Here is a 17,951-nt window from a genome sequence, read left to right on the forward strand (position 1 = left end):
TTCTATTCGATCACCAATTTTGTAACGACAACAGGAGCAGGGGACAGGGACCGTCACGTACCTGTATCCTCTTAAGAAGAGGGATACGCATATAGATACTACCTATTCCTATTTTCACTGTCAGCCTGCAGGTGAAAGACAATGACACTCCACACACAGAGAGACAGAGGCTCTGCCCTCCACTTCTAGACCCATCTCCTTCCCCTTTTTCTGGCCTCCAACAAGTAAGAGCCCCTCTTGCTGAAATGTGATGTATTCATCCATCCAAATAAAACATCAACACGCAGCTGACACCAAGTTGAGAGTGATGTAATGGCTTAGCTCTCGCAGTCTGAAATATTCAACAATATTCCAATAAAATACTCAAATCCTCCTCGGGGCAGGGGGTCTTTGGACACCACTCCAATCCTATCTCCTCAGCCTCCCCTTAGCCTGGCTTTGCCTTCTGGGTCCTATTTCACAAAAGCCTCCAAAAGTGTGAACAAGGAGCCAGAGGGAGGGAGATGGGCTTTTTTGGGGGTCGTAGTCTAGGCGTGTTCTGGCGGTATGCATTGTTAGATGTGATCCTGCTTCACTTCACAGTTCCTATGTATTCAGTTAGCCTCTCCTGGCACTGAGTCCTCCTTGGTTGCCTTGAACTAAAACCTTACCTCCTGTTCTGAGTTGCAAGGCAGCCCACAAACTCAAATCCGTCACTCTCCCACAAGAGAGGACCATGCACAGATACTAGGAGTTCTGCCATCGTCAACTTCCTATTAACTTTAAGTTACTTTTGAAATTACATTTAACCATCTACAGAAAAGAAAGACTGGCCAAAGATATAGTATTTTTTAAACACTTTTTCGAGAGGAGGCCACATAATAGCTGGTGTTAACACTAAGGACAGGAGCTCAAGCCACGTGAACCACATCTGGGGGAGTTTCTGCAGATGGCTTGTCTACATGTGGCTCCAAAAGCTGAGTGAGACTCTGGAGTGGTGGGAGTGGGTACACATGGAGAAATAAAGCTTCCCATACAGGGTCATCAAGGATTTCAAGGGGAATGGCTAAACAAATAAAGAGGAAGCTTGTATTTGACCCGGACCCCCTGGCGTTCAACCTTCCATGAGTACAGAGAACATCTGTTGGAACCATCCAGAAGGCCCTGGCTTAGTGCTACAGTGATTTCTTTTCAGAAAACAAAACAAAACAAAAATCCTAAATCAAAATGCTGTTTTCATGAGGTTGCTCAAAAAACATTAAGGAGGCAGGGGGCAGAAATGACTCTCTCCAAGGAGAACAGGCAGCAGAGGGCTGGAGACACAACATGACACCGGCTGGCCCTGCGCAGTGAGGCCCCGACGGGCCGGCCGGCAGCCTGGGGCCACCCCGTGGACACAGCACAGGCCAGCTGGGGAGAAACAGAACCAGCGCTTTGCCGACTTCATCATTTTCCCGAGGACAAGTCTTTGAGCTAACCTTTTTTTCCTTCTGGATATAACTTTTCAGGGCACGTTCTCAAGAATCCAATCAAAGGGATTGGATTCTTTGATTCCAATCGTGCTCATCCACACACGTGCTCATCCACATTAAAATAAACAGATCAAGTGCTAAGGCATGAACTTTGACCAAAGACGTTTATCACTTTATTAACTTCAACCAAAGGAACTCAGTCAGTTGTGGCATGTCCTACCTAGTAACTGTGGCAGAGGAAACATCCTGGTGAGGAGGCTATGAGGTAAGCAGAACGCAGACCCGAAATAATGGGATCTCTGTCTATACCTGAACAGGATGGTGGACGGGGGGACACGCAGGGATGCTTGTTGGCTAGAGAACCCTGGTGTTCCTCTGTGTTCAGTCTTTGGGGCTGTCTATCAGCTCCTCCAGCACAGGTGATGTAGGCTGGATGGACAAGAAAAGCCCCAAACAGAATCACAAAGCCCTGTTCTCCTCTGCATCTGCCCTTTCATTTTGATTTGCTTGTCATTTTGATTTGCCTTTAATTTGAAGAGACCAACTGCTCCAGATCCCACATCCTATTAGTCCGGTTTCAATAAAGCAGGTCATGGAATCTCCCTTCCCTTGACATTTGCGAGAAATAGACGGACAAATATTTGCCTGGAGCTCCTAGGAAACCTCTGAAGACCCCTGCCAGCCATATGATGCTATAACTCAAGTATTTAATAATGCTGGGGTGCATAACATCTCCAGGTGCTGACAGCCTGCAGGAAGCGTGAGTCCCACAGGCCTTGGGGCAGTTGACTTGGGAAAGGGACCAGGCAGGTGCGCGGGGCTAGTTCCCCAAGGTCATGTGCAGGTCCACTGTTCTCTGACCCTGGGGGTTGGGACCTGCGATAGGTCACTGCTTGTAAAGGAAGCCCAGTTTTCCCACCTATAAAGTCGGAATTCCTCCTCCTACCATCTTGAGGATTCATTTGAAATTGACAAAAGGAACAAGGTTGATTTCGTGCACTTTTTGGACTTATAAGGATCCTGCTGTTCTCTGTTTGCAAAACCACTAGCTGGCGGGTGGGGGCAGGGGGTAGGGATTTGAGATGGCATCTAAGCAGAGCACCCGCTCTGGGAAGTGGGGCCTTGAAAATGCAGAAGGCTAGTCTGCATCCCTGGGCTTGCAACAAGTTCTTCCACACTTAACACGCAGCCCCAGATTTCAGCATCAAGGAGGAAAAAGCCATGATTACTCGTGCGCATGTGATAAGGTTAATGCATTCTCCCAAAGACTGAACACAGAAGAACACGAGGGGACTCGAGCCAACAAGCAGGCATTTAATCCCAGCACACTGTGATCGGAGACAGGAGGAAACGGTCTGTGTTCTCTGAGACACCTAGATTTCCCGGATGGTCAGGCAGCAAAAATGGTCTGGATGCAAATCCCAGCGGGGGCAGGAGCTTGGCCATTTCCCTTCACTTTGGGGCTGTCACTGAGAACTGGGCATTCTGTTCCGTCTCCGACTTCTAGGACAGGAGCTACTAAGTATGTCAGGAGCCTCTGCTGAATCGAACTGCCAAAAGCTTTGTGCTGCTGACCACGGCGGGGGGGGGGGGGGGGGGGGGGGGGGGGGGGGGGGGGGGGGGCGGGGGGCGGGGGGGAACTGCTGCCCACGCCTGGGGTCCACGCTCCTGACAGTTCACCTGACAGCAGTGGCCTGTGCCCTCCATGGCACAGCCAAGAGGGCAGTGTCTGTCAATCACTGATTCCCCTGACCTTATGTGCATGTGAGAGAGAGGGTTACAGCATCTTCTGGAAGAGGGAAGATGCCAGGAGGGGAATACAGAGAACAGGTACTACAAGCACAGCCATCCTTGGGCACAGAGGATGCTGGAAGAGAACACGCAGCAGTTGCAGGGTTTAGGGGAAGAGATTATTATCATAAAATCAGAGATCCACCTGTTGGAAATGACCTCTCACCTGGACGACAGAAAGCCTGGCCCTTCCCACAGCCGAAAAAGAAACCCATAGCACAGGACAGGGCCTCGTAACTACACAAGATGAAGCCAAGAGAGAAACCCAGCTACACCAGTGGGTTCTCCTCCACGCCACCTCCAAAGGGGCAGCTGAAGGACTGGACTGAAGGTCAAGCACCAGCTGGCCTTCATGCCCAGCGGACTCTGTCAACTACACATGACGGCCGGTTGACCACACGGCTCACCTGAGCGATGGCGTAATCCGAGTTGTTAGTGGCCTGCATGCCCTCGTTCCCACTGATGCCTACACCCACGTGTGCCGTCTGGATCATGCCCACATCGTTGGCACCATCCCCGATGGCCAGGGTGATGGCTTTCACCCGCTTCTTCACCACATCCACTATCTCCGACTTCTGCAGAGGAGACACCCTGGAGGAGGAGAGAGATGAGTTAGGACTCTACGGGTCCTTCCAGAGGAAACAGCTGTAATCTACATTTCACTGCATTAAAAGGGCAGTTACTGGATAATTTCCAAATCCAATACAGACGGTTTTAGGCTCATGTGCAAAGAAGCTTTCAGAAAACAGTAGCTTGCGGCTTTCAAGTATGTGCCAGCTTCACAAATGAAATACACAACTCAAGCTAACTCAAAACACAGCCCCTCAGTAATCACACTGCCGGGCGGGAGCGATACGTGCAAACTCCTCTGGGGCATGCCTGCCCTCCCGGATGATAAAGGCAGCTGAGATGCTCACAGAGGTCTTGGGATAGGTCTTCCCAATAAATCAGAAAACTAGCACAGATTCGTTTTGCTTTGCCGTCCATCATATGTAACAGGGCGGGCAAGGGAATTTTCTACAAAACCTGCTTTCAGAAAAGGGAATGAAAAATTGGCAGGGCTTGAGAAGTGCAGAAAAGAGGACTACTGTGAGAGAAAAGAAGAAAGAGGTCTCCATCTCCACCCTGGAGATGGAGGCAGCGTTTGAAGGGCAGCCAAGGCAGAAGGGCTGAAGACGGGCAATCCCAGGACAGAAGGTCCACTGACACCGAACTTGTAGAAGCCCAGCCCCAAAGGAGATGGTGTGCAACTGGCACCTGAGAGGGGCTATTTCCACGGAGAGTCAAAGACAGTGGACTCTTTTCCAAAGCCCACCTGGGAGAAAGAGCAGTATAAATGTATGGGGTCCAAAACACAGCACCATCAGCTATGATGAAGTGTTTGTTCAGAGTATAAAACCAGATAATAAAGCATGGTGGCTCAGATGGTAAAGAATCTGCCTAGAATGCAGGAGACCCGAGTTTGATCCCTGGGTTGGGAAGATCCCCTGGAGAAGGGAATGGCTACCCACTCCAGTATTCTTTCCTAAAGAATTCCATGGACAGAGGAGCCTGGTGGGCTACAGTTCATGAGGTTGCAAAGAGTGGACACAACTGAGCGACTAACACTTTCACTTTTACTTTTCAAAATGACTAGTATATGGCGCGTGTGTGCTAAGTTGTTCCAGTCATGCTTGACTCTGTATTGCACACTTGAAACTAACACAACATTGTAAATTACACTCCAATATAAAAGTTTAAAAAATTTCAAAACCACATCTGATTGGTAATATAAAAGGGGAGGTTTTCTACAAAATGCCATAGGACTGAAGTTACTATTCCTCCTCCGACCTCATAAAAGAGCGGGAAGGATGAGAGACCACAGAGGGGCCACCAGCACTTGAAGTGCTAGTCCCTAAACTGCATTTCCTTCTATGAACCCTAATTAATATATACTCAGTGTGACTGAGCACATCCTTTCTGCCGGGTGTGTGTGTTTGTCTCTTTCACCTTTCCTTACTCATCCCGCCTGGCCCTCACCCCAGCCTCACTGCTAATCCAACAATTCATGCAGTGGACTTTCAATCCATGGGGACTAACCACCATAATCACGGCTCTAAGATTAATTACATCTGTAACCATACTATGAATAACAGAGGAAAAAATACTCTTCGACCTACACAAAAATACGTTAACTTCTGTATAAGTAACAGACCTAGAAACATAGTGAATGAAAGCATTCAAAAAATGACCAGACGCCTCTGTAAGATCTAAACTTGACACCCTCAGAAGTAGATAAAAGCACCCCTCCCCCACCACCTGTGATCCAGGAATGGACGCTGTTTACAAGCTTCCTGACTAAACAGGCCAAGGGTCTTGATTCTGTTTCCTACCAACATTCCTGGAAACATTATAGACTTACTACAGGCTTTTTGTGACAGCTCTTAGTGACGTATAGCTGCCAGCGCTCTTAGGCCTCTCGTAGGGCTCTCCTGGGGCTAGCACGTAAGCCTGGTCTCTTCCTACTCCCCCTCCCCCACTCCACCCCGGGCCTCTCTCCATCACTGTGCTTTGACTATGATAAGCCGACGGTGAGGCCCTGAGTATCATCTTAAACAAGCACTTAGAGGGTGGAGCAGACACTGGCTCACCAAGTCTCTACAAACAGTCTCGGGATGTCGGGTGATGCAAGTCCTCCAAACAAGGTCTGTTTAAGCACTTCACCGGGTATTTGCTCTCTGCACAAGGATTTCAGTCTGAAATCACACTCTATTGAAACCTCCAACTCTTCAGTGCCTTTGCACTAAGAACGATCAATGCAGAGGTTAGAATAAGCACTAAACTTGCTGACTGAATAAAACGCGGAATCTCATTACTGGTGACAAACAACTGCATGAATTAACGATGAACCCTGATGCTGCCCAGCCAACGCTATGACACACAGGCCAACATGCCACAGGATTTGCTAAGAAATGAAGCCAAGAACCCAGGTGTGCCAGCACCGTTACTTATTTTGGTATGGCTGAAATGCACACGTTTTGATAACATTTCCTGCATTTTGCCAGTTTCAGCCATAAGGCGGTCTCCCTCTGATGACAGCGGAGGTTGCGTGTGTGCTTTGGGCACAATATGACAAATCTGGCTCTGCGGGGGTTGGGGGAAAGCAGGGAGGAGCCCTGTCATTTTGCTTTATATCCTGCTGGGACAATTCTATAGTCACTTTAGGAACTTAATACATATATGTGGGCAGATATTAAATTCAAACTGCAGAAAGTGTAACATTTCTGCAGCATTCTACAGGTACAAAGATGATTTCCAACATGGTCTCAGTATTCATTTTCCATAAATGGTAAGTAAAAATGATTCCACACTCCAGAAAAGATGCTTCGGGTAGAACTCAACTTTCAAAAGCTGAAGTTGAGCTCATCTTCAAACTCTACCAAGAAGGAGGAAAAGAGGGAGGAAGGGGAGGGGAGGGGGCAAAAGTGGGAAGGGAGGAGGACAGAAGCAAAAAAAAGAACTTGAGAGGCTTTTAAAAAATACTATTTATATAAACTGACTGCTATAACAATACATCAACCTTTTCTACTGATAATATCCTTGTTTAAAAGGTTCATTTACCTCATTTTATATTTAATAATCATATAAAATCTGGAGGGGTCCCTGACTATCTTAGAGCTGTACACACACACACACACACACACACACACACACACACACACAGCACAAAATACAGTCCTGACTCTCCTACATTTAGTGTTGGACCTTGAAAAACCAACTCGCCCGGGGAACTTTCACTGGGATGCATTACCCAAGATTTAAGGATGAAAAATTTCAAGACCAGATTTTCTGGTCCTCTGAGGTCAGCTTTATATGACCTCTACATCTTGATTACAAACACTGAAAATTTCCTCAATAAACAGGAATTTTAAAAGGAAGGATGCTCCCACGTAATGTGGAGATGAGGCCATCTATTAATATTTATCCCTGACCTCAGTGACTATCTGCCCGCTAACGGCCCATCTTGCTCCCCAGCCTCCGGGGGGAAAGACCAGGCATCCCACAGCGCGAGTCAGAGGGAACCTGATCTTCTTTATTAAGAGAACAAAACCTTTATAACCTGATCCTGCACCAGGGCTGTAAATGCTGCCTGGCAACTCAGGCTTTCAGAAGTGCTCTTGGTAAAGGGAGGACACCCTGGCTAAAGATCAGCTTACTCTGCAACTGAGAAAGGGCTCCCTTTGAAATCAGGATACCCAACTTGTGGGTTCAGGATTTATCATCTGCACTTGTGTCCATGACAATTTTATCACAGAGCAACTCAAGAGGTGCTCAGACAGGAGGCTGGCTTCTGAAAACCCAACACTGACACCAAATGGTGTCAAATCGATTAAGATCTGCGCAACTGCATTTTATAAAAACTTTACTAGGTTGTATGTTGTGAATGACACTGAGTTTTATATTCACTGAAGTTGACTGGTTAGTGTCTGTTTCTTCCTATACTAGGCGCAGTAGAGGAAGGCTGGGATTTAAATAAAAGATATAGGATCCTCCTGTTCCCAGGCTGCAAGAGGGATTAGAATAGCACATTTAAATACGTTAATGTTTTTAGCACAAAAAGCATAAATTCGATACTCTGCTTCCTTGAAATGCTTTATTAAGGCCCCCAAGACCCTCTCAGGAGTGTCTGCTTTCTTGAAGCTAACATACATTAACTACTCCCCACTGTAAATTTCACTACTATTTCAAAACAGCATGCCTGGCCTCAGCTCCAGGGCAGGTGGGTATAGGAAATACAGTCGGGAAGAAAGCTGAGAAGGGCTTGAGTTTTGATGTCTCGGAGCAAGCTGACGGCTCCATCAGGACCAGGCATCATGAGACGCTGCAAGGCTGAAAATGAATGACGACCGAGGTGCTTAAGAGAATGACCTTAATCACACCTGCCCATCACCTGTGCCTGGAACAAAGGCCCCCACCTGGTTAATGATCAACAAGCAAGGCAAGGTCTAACTGCTCATACTCTGTGAAAAGAAGGCAGCCATTTCACCACTGACCTTCACTCCAGTCCTAATCCAAACAGCCAAGAGTGCTGAGAGGCCCGGGGATGGTGGTAGCCAGGCCAGGTTCCCATGCCTAGGGGGTTAGTGCACAAATCAATGCCTCTCTCTCCTGTCCTTTTTTTAAAAATTTGAGAGTGGGATTTGTTGGGTGGGAAAAGAAGTGAACTAAACAAAGGTCTTTCTTTTAAATAACACAGACCCTTCTCAAAGCTAAAGTTTATATTTAATAAACTGGAGAAGGAAATGGCAACCCACTCCAGTCTTCTTGCCTGGAAAATCCCATGGACAGAGGAGCCTAGTGGGTTACAGTCCATGGGGTTGCAAAGTGTCAGACATGACTGAGCACGCATGCAATACAATGCATGTTTAATAAAAACCACTAATTCTTGGTCTCGATAGCAGGAAATAATATGCTTCCCTTTTTATGACCATACAAGTAAACGTGTGTAAACCAGGAGGTACATTCATCCAAACCCATAGGATGTACAACACTAAGAGAGAACCCTACCGTCAGCTATGGCTGCTGGGCGATAGATGTTGATAGCGGGGGAAGCCATGCATGTGTGGGGCAGGGGGACAGGGGGATAGCTAGACCTTTCCTTCATTTCCTGTGAGCCTAAAACTTCTAAAAATAAAGGCTACTGGAAAAAAAAATAGCATTCTACCACTCCCCAAACAGAGCCCAAAAATGATTCTTGATGGCTCTGGACACCTGCTAAAGTCCTGGACAGAGGACTTTATGGCCTGCCATCAAGAGAGATATGGCAAGCCATCAAGCACATGGGGCAGGAGGTCCTGGGCTGGTGGGCACACCTGGTATAGTGAACATCCATGGGGGTTTGTGTAAAGAGAGGACGTGGGCCTTAAGGCATGTGCACCCCCAGAGGAAATGAACTATGACCGCAGTCAGCCAAGTCTACTGCAAAGCTGTATCTGTAACTCGTTCTTCGAGCTGATCGAGGCTATCATCATAGTGCTTCTTCAGATAAAGCCTCATCTGAAGTGTAGTATGCACTTCTGTCTCCACACCTGGGCTCTGAGCTATCCAGTGTTTGGGACCTGCTTTACAGCACCAAACACAACAGGTAATAAATGAACATTTGCTGAATCATCCATTTTTTAAATGATTCTTTGGGACTTCAAACACAGTTCCCCATTTCCTCCTTCTTAATTATAATGAACAGTTTTAATTTCATGTTCAAGGACACACTTAGCATGCTAAGTGAATAATGTTCATCTTGCAGTTTGATTAAAGAAAGTGCAAGATTAAGAGGATTCGTTTGCCTGTGCAGAGAAGCCCAAATCACAACCTTTGATTCCACCTGGTACTTTCAGAGGAAATGAATTCACCAACAACCACATGTATCGGGTTTCCACCTTTTTGCAACCTCTTGTGCCACTGCCAAAGAATCAAGCCTGCCGTTTACAGGCTGGTAGTGGGTCGGTGCCGCCAGCACCTGCCAGGCCCACCTTGTCTGGCAGGACCACATTGCCTCAGGGCAGAGCACCTTGATGCTGAGCTTGTAACGAGGACCAAGAGAGAACTCACCAGACACCTGACTGCAGGGCTAGGGCTGGTACCAGACTGGGGTCAAGGGGAGAGAGAAAACGAAGTTCCAGCTGAGACTCTTGAGATGTGTGTGGCAGGGAGCTGCTCCCTTAGAGGGGCTCCCAGCTCCACGAAGACAGGTCTGAGTTCTCGGCTCACAAGAGCCTTGATGCAACCTTATGATTCCACCCACCTCGCAGCCAAACAAGTGGCCCCCAACCAAGAGGATGTGTCGGGGGCATGAGACTAGATCAGTGTCACAGCGAACACCCAAACTCTTCAGTTCATTTACACATACACACGCATCCCCAGAGTGTCGAATTAAACTGAATAGGTAAATACATCCCTTACATACAAATGAGTTCTATTCCGAGAGCGTATTTGTTAAATCCAATTTGTTCTAAATTCAGCAGATAGCCTAGGTACCCAAGTGACACAATTGGCTATATAGTACTGTACTGTAATAGGTTTATAATACTTTTCACACAAACAGTGCATGAAAAACAAAGAAAACATTTGAATCTTATAGCACAGTACCTTGAAAAGTACAGTAGTCCAGTACAACAGCTGGCACACAGGGGCTGGCATCATGAGACCAGACCAGAAGAGTTACTAACTGGAGCGGGGAGAGGAGGTGGGAGATGGTAGAGCTGAAGGGTCGTCAGCAATTGGAGATGAAGGGCCAGGTGCAATGTCACTCATGCCTGATGTTAATGGAACGCACATTTGCATCTTTGAAAGTCTGCAACTTGAAGGTTCGGGTGTAGGGGACCTACTGAACTACAGATAGACTCTGAAGTATGATACCTTCTGTGTTGTTATATGTTTTTCAAACAATGTAACAAAACTCAAACAAAGCTACTTTGCCTTCTGGTTCTCCGTCTGCTGCTTGTACTTTGGTGGGTTAGTGGGGTGACAGCGAAAGGGGTTTTTTTCTGAGGTGATGAAAACGTTCTAAAGTTCACTGTGCTGATGGCTGCATACTTGTGAATATACTAAAACCCACTGAACTGTATGCGTTTAAGAGGGGAACTATATGGTATATAAAATTAAATCTCTACCAGCCTGTTTTTCAAAATAAAAAAATAAATGTTCACCTATTGAGGTCTGGGGAAGTCATTCTGAGTTCACTTGAATGAGTTGACTTGAATTGGATGCTAACTAGAACAGCCTGTTTGTGGCCTATCAAACATACACTGTATATCTGCTTTAATTATCAAAGAGAAGCACACACTGACCAGAAGTGAAGAATTGTCCACGTTCAAAATAAAGATTAAACGCCTCCCTTCCCGGGACGCTGGTGCTGGTCCTCCTTTGATGGTAAGGCTCCCTCCCAGGTGCCAAGGTCATGCTGACTCTCCGTGGATGTCAGGTTGGTCTGTGATTTGAAACCCTGAAGAAATGTATCCCTGGCTTGTTGAATGCTCTTTGTTCTGACAAGATATAAAACTGTGCTGAGAACCCTGCTTCTCCAGAGCAGTTTCTCAGCGTCATGTGGGAATCAGGCTTCTGGGCTATTGTCCTCACTTTGGCTCAAAGAAAACTCTTCTATTCTTACTGCTGATGGTTTATTGAATTTATTAGCCCTTCCCCTAAAGTCCTGTGTCGGACATCTCCATGTATAATTTAATATACGGTTTCTTTCTGCACCAACCCATTGAATAGTATAATCATTTACACTACTATTCATACCTACTGAATATGAATGTAAGTAAGCACAAGCAAGATTTCAGGTCTTGCAGAGTGAAGACTATGTCTCCCCTTTTTCAACTGTCCACACACCCAACAATGTGCTTGGCACACAAGGGCTTCAGCTCATTTACCCTCGTGACCAAGGCTGCAGAAGTGATGGAAGCCCCTCTGCTGTGTGCTGTGGGGATGGATATGCACGGAGCAAACAGCAAACGAGGAATGAGCGACCTTGTCAGTGTCAGCACCTGTCGCTCAGCAGCTCTGTCCCAGAGGAAGTGGGGAGCTGAGCAGAAGGCCTGCATCTGAAGATGGAGGTGAAATAACACCAGCTTTTTCTGAACCATCACCACTGTACGATGAGCCCACTCCATCCTCATGCCCTAAAACAATGCCCTTTGTTCCCTAGATTCAGTGACAAATCCCACTAATGTATGTGCAGCAGCCATAAGCACAACCTCCTCCCCAAGTGACCTCAAACTCAGAAGCCCGGTTCTCTTCATTCAGACCCCACATCATCCTCCTTGCTCTCAGCTCCAAAATCAAAACAAAACAGCAAACTATAACCCAGCTGGGGTGCAATTAATACAAGTGAAAGTTTATAGACCCCGTTTTACACTTTCCAAAGAAAATGGATAGAAACATATAAAATAATGTCAAATAGCCCTAGCTATGTAAGATAATATCAGTGAACAAGTCAGAAATAAAACTACCCCCTCCAGTAGATGACCATTCTCAATTACCCTATGATACTAACAAAATCTGTGATTCTTCTCTTATATCAGAGATAATCTGCTGGTGCCTGGTGCCTCAGACAGTAAAGAATCAGTCTGCAATGCAGGAGACCCCAGTTCAATCCCTGGTCCAGTAAGGTACCCTGGAGAAAGGAATGGCTACCCATTTCAGTATTCTTGCCTGGGGAATCCCATAGACAGAGCAGCCTGGCAGGCTATAGTCTGTGGGGTCACAGAGAGTAGGACATGATTGAGCAACCAACACTCACTTTCATTGTAAAAGACAACCGAATCTAAAAAGCACTTCATTTCTGAGATGATGATTAAAGTCACAGAAAGACATTAAATTAGAATGTGAATGTGTTCTTCATCTCTGATACAATTTTTAGAGCTAAAATGATGTATGCCTCTGTGCCATCAGACAACTCCCCACTATGTGCTCCCTCACACGGGGCTCGATGGAGCCACAAAACTCTAAGCAGAGTTCTTCTAAAGTCAAAGGCATTTTCAGTCGAAGGGAAAGGCTTTTCAACATTACTGAAAAGATGGTTTGGTTTCCAAGAAGCTAGCTGCAGCCTATTAAGTCATATTTGCAAAAGCAGCACCTCCTCAATGCTCCCACCCCCACCCGCCGCCACACACACACACACACACACACATCACAGAGGGTTTTGTTTTTTTTTTTTTCTGTTTGAAATGTTTAAAAGTTGGAGTTTCCCTAAGAAGCAAACAGAAGGCTGCTGCTTCCTGGAGAGATAACCGCTTGATGGATCTGGGCCATCAGCATGGGGATAAGCCCACTCTGTCTGACTTGCTCACAGATATCCCCAGAGGCCAGGGCCAGTTAGTTTAATGAGACACCGACATGCTCTGTCAGTTTCCTTTCTACATGTGGGGACACTTTTTATCCACATGCTATAAAATTTAGGTCATTAGTTGAACAAAAGAATATATATGTTAACAATCCAGCTATACAGACTGCAGCCAACTGGCTGACCAATATAAATGCATCTGGCAATTAAGTTGGACGTACAGAGACATCCCCCTAGCTGCTGAGGCGCTGCAGTGATGAGGTGGGACATCAATCCCCACTGAATCAGATGCATCTGCAGGGCACCCGGCAGCTCTTGGAATAAATCACACAGTGTGTATGTGTGTGTGCTCAGTCACTCAGTCATGTCCAACTCTTTGTGACCTCATGGACTAAAGCGCGTCAGGTTCCTCTGTCCATGGGACTTCCCACGTAAGAATACTGGAGTGGGTTGCCATTTCCTTCTCCAGGGCATCTTCCAAACCCAGGGATCGAACCTGCGTCTCTTGTGTCTTGTGCATTGGCAGGTGGGTTCTTTACCACTAGCACCACCTGGGAAGTCCATAAATCACACAGACATGGTGCTAAATGCAAGGGAAGTGGTTTCTTTTCAAGTCCTTGAGTGAATGAAGGAGAGAAAAATATACATGAATGTTGGCTTAGTACATTTTAATGGTAATCGGAAATAGCCATTTTCTATTTCTTCCAGATGCACGTTAATCAAGGAAATAAACTCGTTCTGACTTTGAGGAGGTTGTTTTGATGCAGGTGTGGTACCTCTTTTCCTGCACACTCCCTCACCACGCCCAGGGGAAAAGGACACCCTTCACAGGCAGGGAGACCCTTCACTCCAAAGCATCATTAGGGGTCCCTGGTGGGGCTGCCAGTTCTCAGACATCTCGTCCCTGAAAGACAAACTGGGAAGTGACATCGCAGGCATGGAGACCCTGTCCTTCCACACTGAGGCTGGCGTTCCTGCTTCCATCTCCCCAAGGCAGCACCACACTCGATGTTTCCCAACATAACACCAGTGGTCACCACACTCCTGGGTACGTGGTCCACTCTCATGACGCTTATGGATGGATCTGTCCCATCAGAACAAGTCTCCACACATACAGCTGCATGTCACCCTGGTATGTGAGGAAGGCAGTATTGTGCTCATCGAGAGAAGAGGAAGCAGCCTACCACACACACACACACACCTAGAACATTCCGCCAACACTCAAAGGATTCAGCTCTGAGCTGTTGGCTGAAGGAGCTGGAGAGGGTTTTATACATGTGTGTGTGTGGTGGCGGGGGTGGTCGAGTGGGGGTGGGCAGCTGCAGGACCACACCCAGGAGAATCACCCAGCTCATGGGCTCCCATGCGTATCCCCTGTGCTGTCTGTGATGCCACCTCCCAGCTTCACCTGTGTGTTTTACTCACCCAGTGATCTGACACGTGCTGTGATCGTCCTGCCAGCAGGTCTCTGATCTGTGGTTCCAAGGTGGCACCCACCTGGTCTGTGCCTTCTCTCAGCACATGAGCTGCAGTCCCACCCTGGGGAAGAGTCCCATGAGAGGGCCAAAGACCCCATGGTGAGCCAGACCCCAGCCCTGCCCCCAGGATGCCACACTCCAGCAAGAGAGATAAAAGCTGCTTATTTGTCACCCTAGTCGGGGGGACAACGAAAGTGACCAGGACATCACAGTTCAGCCAAGGACACAGCAGAGGGTGGTGAGTAAAGAGATGTTAGGGACAATCATATAAAAGGAACCCTTCTCTGAGCTCATCCTGAAAGGATGGCCAGAGACAGTGACCAAATAGCCCAAAAGTCTTCACATGGAGGGAGTGTTTTGAACAGAATTTGGCAAAAACTAAATAGACTAAAAATACACAGTGATGATGTATGGGTACACGTGCAGCCCCTTAAAATACTACCAATGGGGTGACATAACCAGGTATCACTTCTGAACAGGCAACTCAACTCCAGGAACTTCTGCTGAGAAAGTAAACAGCAGACAGGTCAAGGTGTCATCATGGTGAGAGCACTGTTCACTGTGTTGGGTGCTTTTTTTAAAAAAAACAAAAGCTGATGAACAATCATCAAAAGCCTCACTTATTCCACACTCCTCTACTCCTTTAATGACCACCTTTGGCCCAGATCGCAGCCACCTGAGTTATACTACACCACAGGGTATTCAGGCTTCCCCAGTGACTCAGCAGGAAAAGAATCTGCCTGCAATGCAGGAGATACAGGAAACTCAGGTTTGATCCCTGGGTCAGGAAGATCCCCTGGAAAAGGAAATGGCAACCCACATGATGGGCATGATTTTTTACATATAATCTCAGGCTCGCTCACTACCCTTGGATGAGATTAAAATAAACCAAGAGTGTAGGAGGTTAACTTAGTTATCTTCAAATAACCACAGAGAAGGTTCCAGGAGAATCAGAGAACCCATCAACTTGAGAGTCCCTTGGACAGCAAGGAGATCAAACCAGTTAATCCTAAAGGAAAGCAACCCTGAATACTCATTGGAAGGACTGATGCTGAAGCTGAAGCTCTTTGACCACCTGATGTGAAGAGCTGACTCACTGGAAAAGACCCTGATGCTGGGAAAGATTGAGGGCAGGAGGAGAAGGGGATGACAGAGGATGAAATGGCCGGATGGCATCACCAACTCAATGCACATGAGTTTGAGCAAACTCTGTGAGATAGTGAGGGATAGGGAAGGCTAGCGTGCTGTATGTAGTCCACAGGGTTGCAAAGAGTCAGACATGACTTAGCAACTGAACAACAAATCAGATCCACAATGAAAGCTCAATTTCACCAGGAAGACATGCAATCATCCGCTGCAGACAGCATGGCTGCCTGAGTTCACGGAGCCCCAGAGCCTCTCAGTTTTCTGATCCACTAGGATGCAGTCAGAAAACTCACTTCACTTTTAGACTGGGGCCCAACAGAAGAACACATTCTTAAGCTTTAAAACGGAGAAGGCGATGGCAACCCACTCCAGCGTTCTTGCCTGGAGAATCCTAGGGATGTGGAGCCTGGTGGTCTGTTGTCTATAGGGTCGCACAGAGTCGGACACGACTGAAGCGACTTAGCAGCAGCAGCAGCAGGCTTTAAAAATGGGTATGTTGCTACTATATGCTTTGCTGAACTATCAACATAATCCCCAAAGGATTCTATTTTTCCCCTCTGAAATTCTTTCAAAACAGAAATTTTGTAGATGCAAGTAGGATATCTCTACACACAAGTAATATTTTTTTAAGTAGATTTTAGATAACAATGAACAGAAACTAAGGAGGCACTATTATAGTTACCTGAAGTAATTGTTTTTTCTCCGTAATATTCAAAACTTCCTGTTTTAATGTTTTTTCCAGGAAAAAAAAAATGAGCAAGCATCACAGGTTTGTCCACCCAGCAGCCTTGCTCTACTCTTGGGACTACTATGCCCAGTGGACCTTTCCCTAAACACCCTGCCTCTCCCCACCAGGAATGAGCCCACGGCCAGCAGCTCACCTCTCAGGAGGATCCCTGATCAGCTGTGCTCATGATGGGTGTGTCTGGTACCCTGATGGTGGTGATGGTCTCATGGTCATTTGCATATGTCCAAGTTCACACTGTACACACTACCTGTGTGCAGCTTTGGTCTATCAATTATAGCTCAACAAAACTTAAAAATATGCAGGAGTCATGGACTCTGAGGAGACTATGGTGTTTTATATCTAGAATTGTGTTTTCCTGGGTATACCTAGTTTAATTTTCTCTTTTGACTCTCTTCTGCATTTGACTTGCAAATTAATATTTCAAACACGTAATCTCTCCTTTCTTTCTCTGAGTGCAGACCACGATATTAAATTACAATAAATTCCTGTTTTTGAAGTAAGAGGTTTCCTGATCATCCCCTGAATCAAGGCTGTTCCCTCCAGACACTGCCTCCCTCTGAGAACTCTGGCGCCCAGAACTACGTGCCATCTACACCCCCCACCCACCCACTCACGTTCCTGTGCCTGCTTCTTCTCCTGACCAACGCCACCCCACCCCCTGCCCCGAACCCGCAGTTTCCTGTTTCCCCTCAGGTCACTTCTTCCCATTCTGAAAACCAGTTCCAAGGTCACCTCCTCTTCGAGAGAGGTCTACCCCAGTGCCTCTCCTTATCTGGAGAGAGGTCTACCCCAGTGCCTCTCCTTATCTGCCCACCCACCGACTAGCCCAGCCACCTCCACCACCCTCCTGTGGTCACCTGGTAAATATCTCAATCAGAACCGTCACCCCATCACCCTGAAGTGACCATTTATGTTTCTGTTGTCTAGTTCCTAAAGGCAAAGATGACTTTCCTTAGGAGGACATCCCTGGTGGTCCAGCAGTTAAGACTCCGAGCTTCCACAGCAGGGGGCAGGGTTCAATCCCTGGTCGGGGAATTAAGATCCCACGTGTTGTGCAGTGCGGCCAAAAAGTAAAAATTAAAGATGATTTTCTTTTGTATTCTCAGTGCCTGGTACAATGCTTAGCACAAAATGTGCCAACAATAATAAGTGTCAACTTTTATCTACTGGAAGGAAAAACAATGCTCAGATCAGATCAGTCGCTCAGTCGTGTCCGACTCTTTGCGACCCCATGAATCACAGCACGCCAGGCCTCTCTGTCCATCACCAACTCCCAGAGTTCACTCAGACTCACGTCCATCGAGTCAGTGATGCCATCCAGCCATCTCATCCTCTGTCGTCCCCTTCTCCTCCTGCCCCCAATCCCTCCCAGCATCAGAGTCTTTTCCAATGAGTCAACTCTTCGCATGAGGTGGCCAAAGTACTGGAGTTTCAGCTTTAGCATCATTCCTTCCAAAGAAATCCCAGGGCTGATCTCCTTCAGAATGGACTGGTTGGATCTCCTTGCAGTCCAA

The 17,951-nt window shown here is 46.9% G+C and overlaps 1 protein-coding gene across 2 annotated transcripts in view; it reads right to left on the bottom strand.

The window, feature by feature from the left end:
- Positions 1-17,951, bottom strand: part of LOC109567044 (phospholipid-transporting ATPase IB) — a 495,212-nt gene that overhangs the window by 217,199 nt on the left and 260,062 nt on the right. For both annotated transcript variants that reach the window (XM_070800266.1, XM_070800264.1), the window contains one exon: positions 3,650-3,833. In XM_070800266.1, the coding sequence (XP_070656367.1) occupies positions 3,650-3,833 (184 nt within the window). The remainder of the gene's footprint in view (positions 1-3,649; positions 3,834-17,951) is intronic.

This window comes from Bos indicus, chromosome 12 (assembly GCF_029378745.1).
Source record: "Bos indicus isolate NIAB-ARS_2022 breed Sahiwal x Tharparkar chromosome 12, NIAB-ARS_B.indTharparkar_mat_pri_1.0, whole genome shotgun sequence".
NCBI classification, from domain to species: Eukaryota; Metazoa; Chordata; class Mammalia; order Artiodactyla; family Bovidae; genus Bos; species Bos indicus.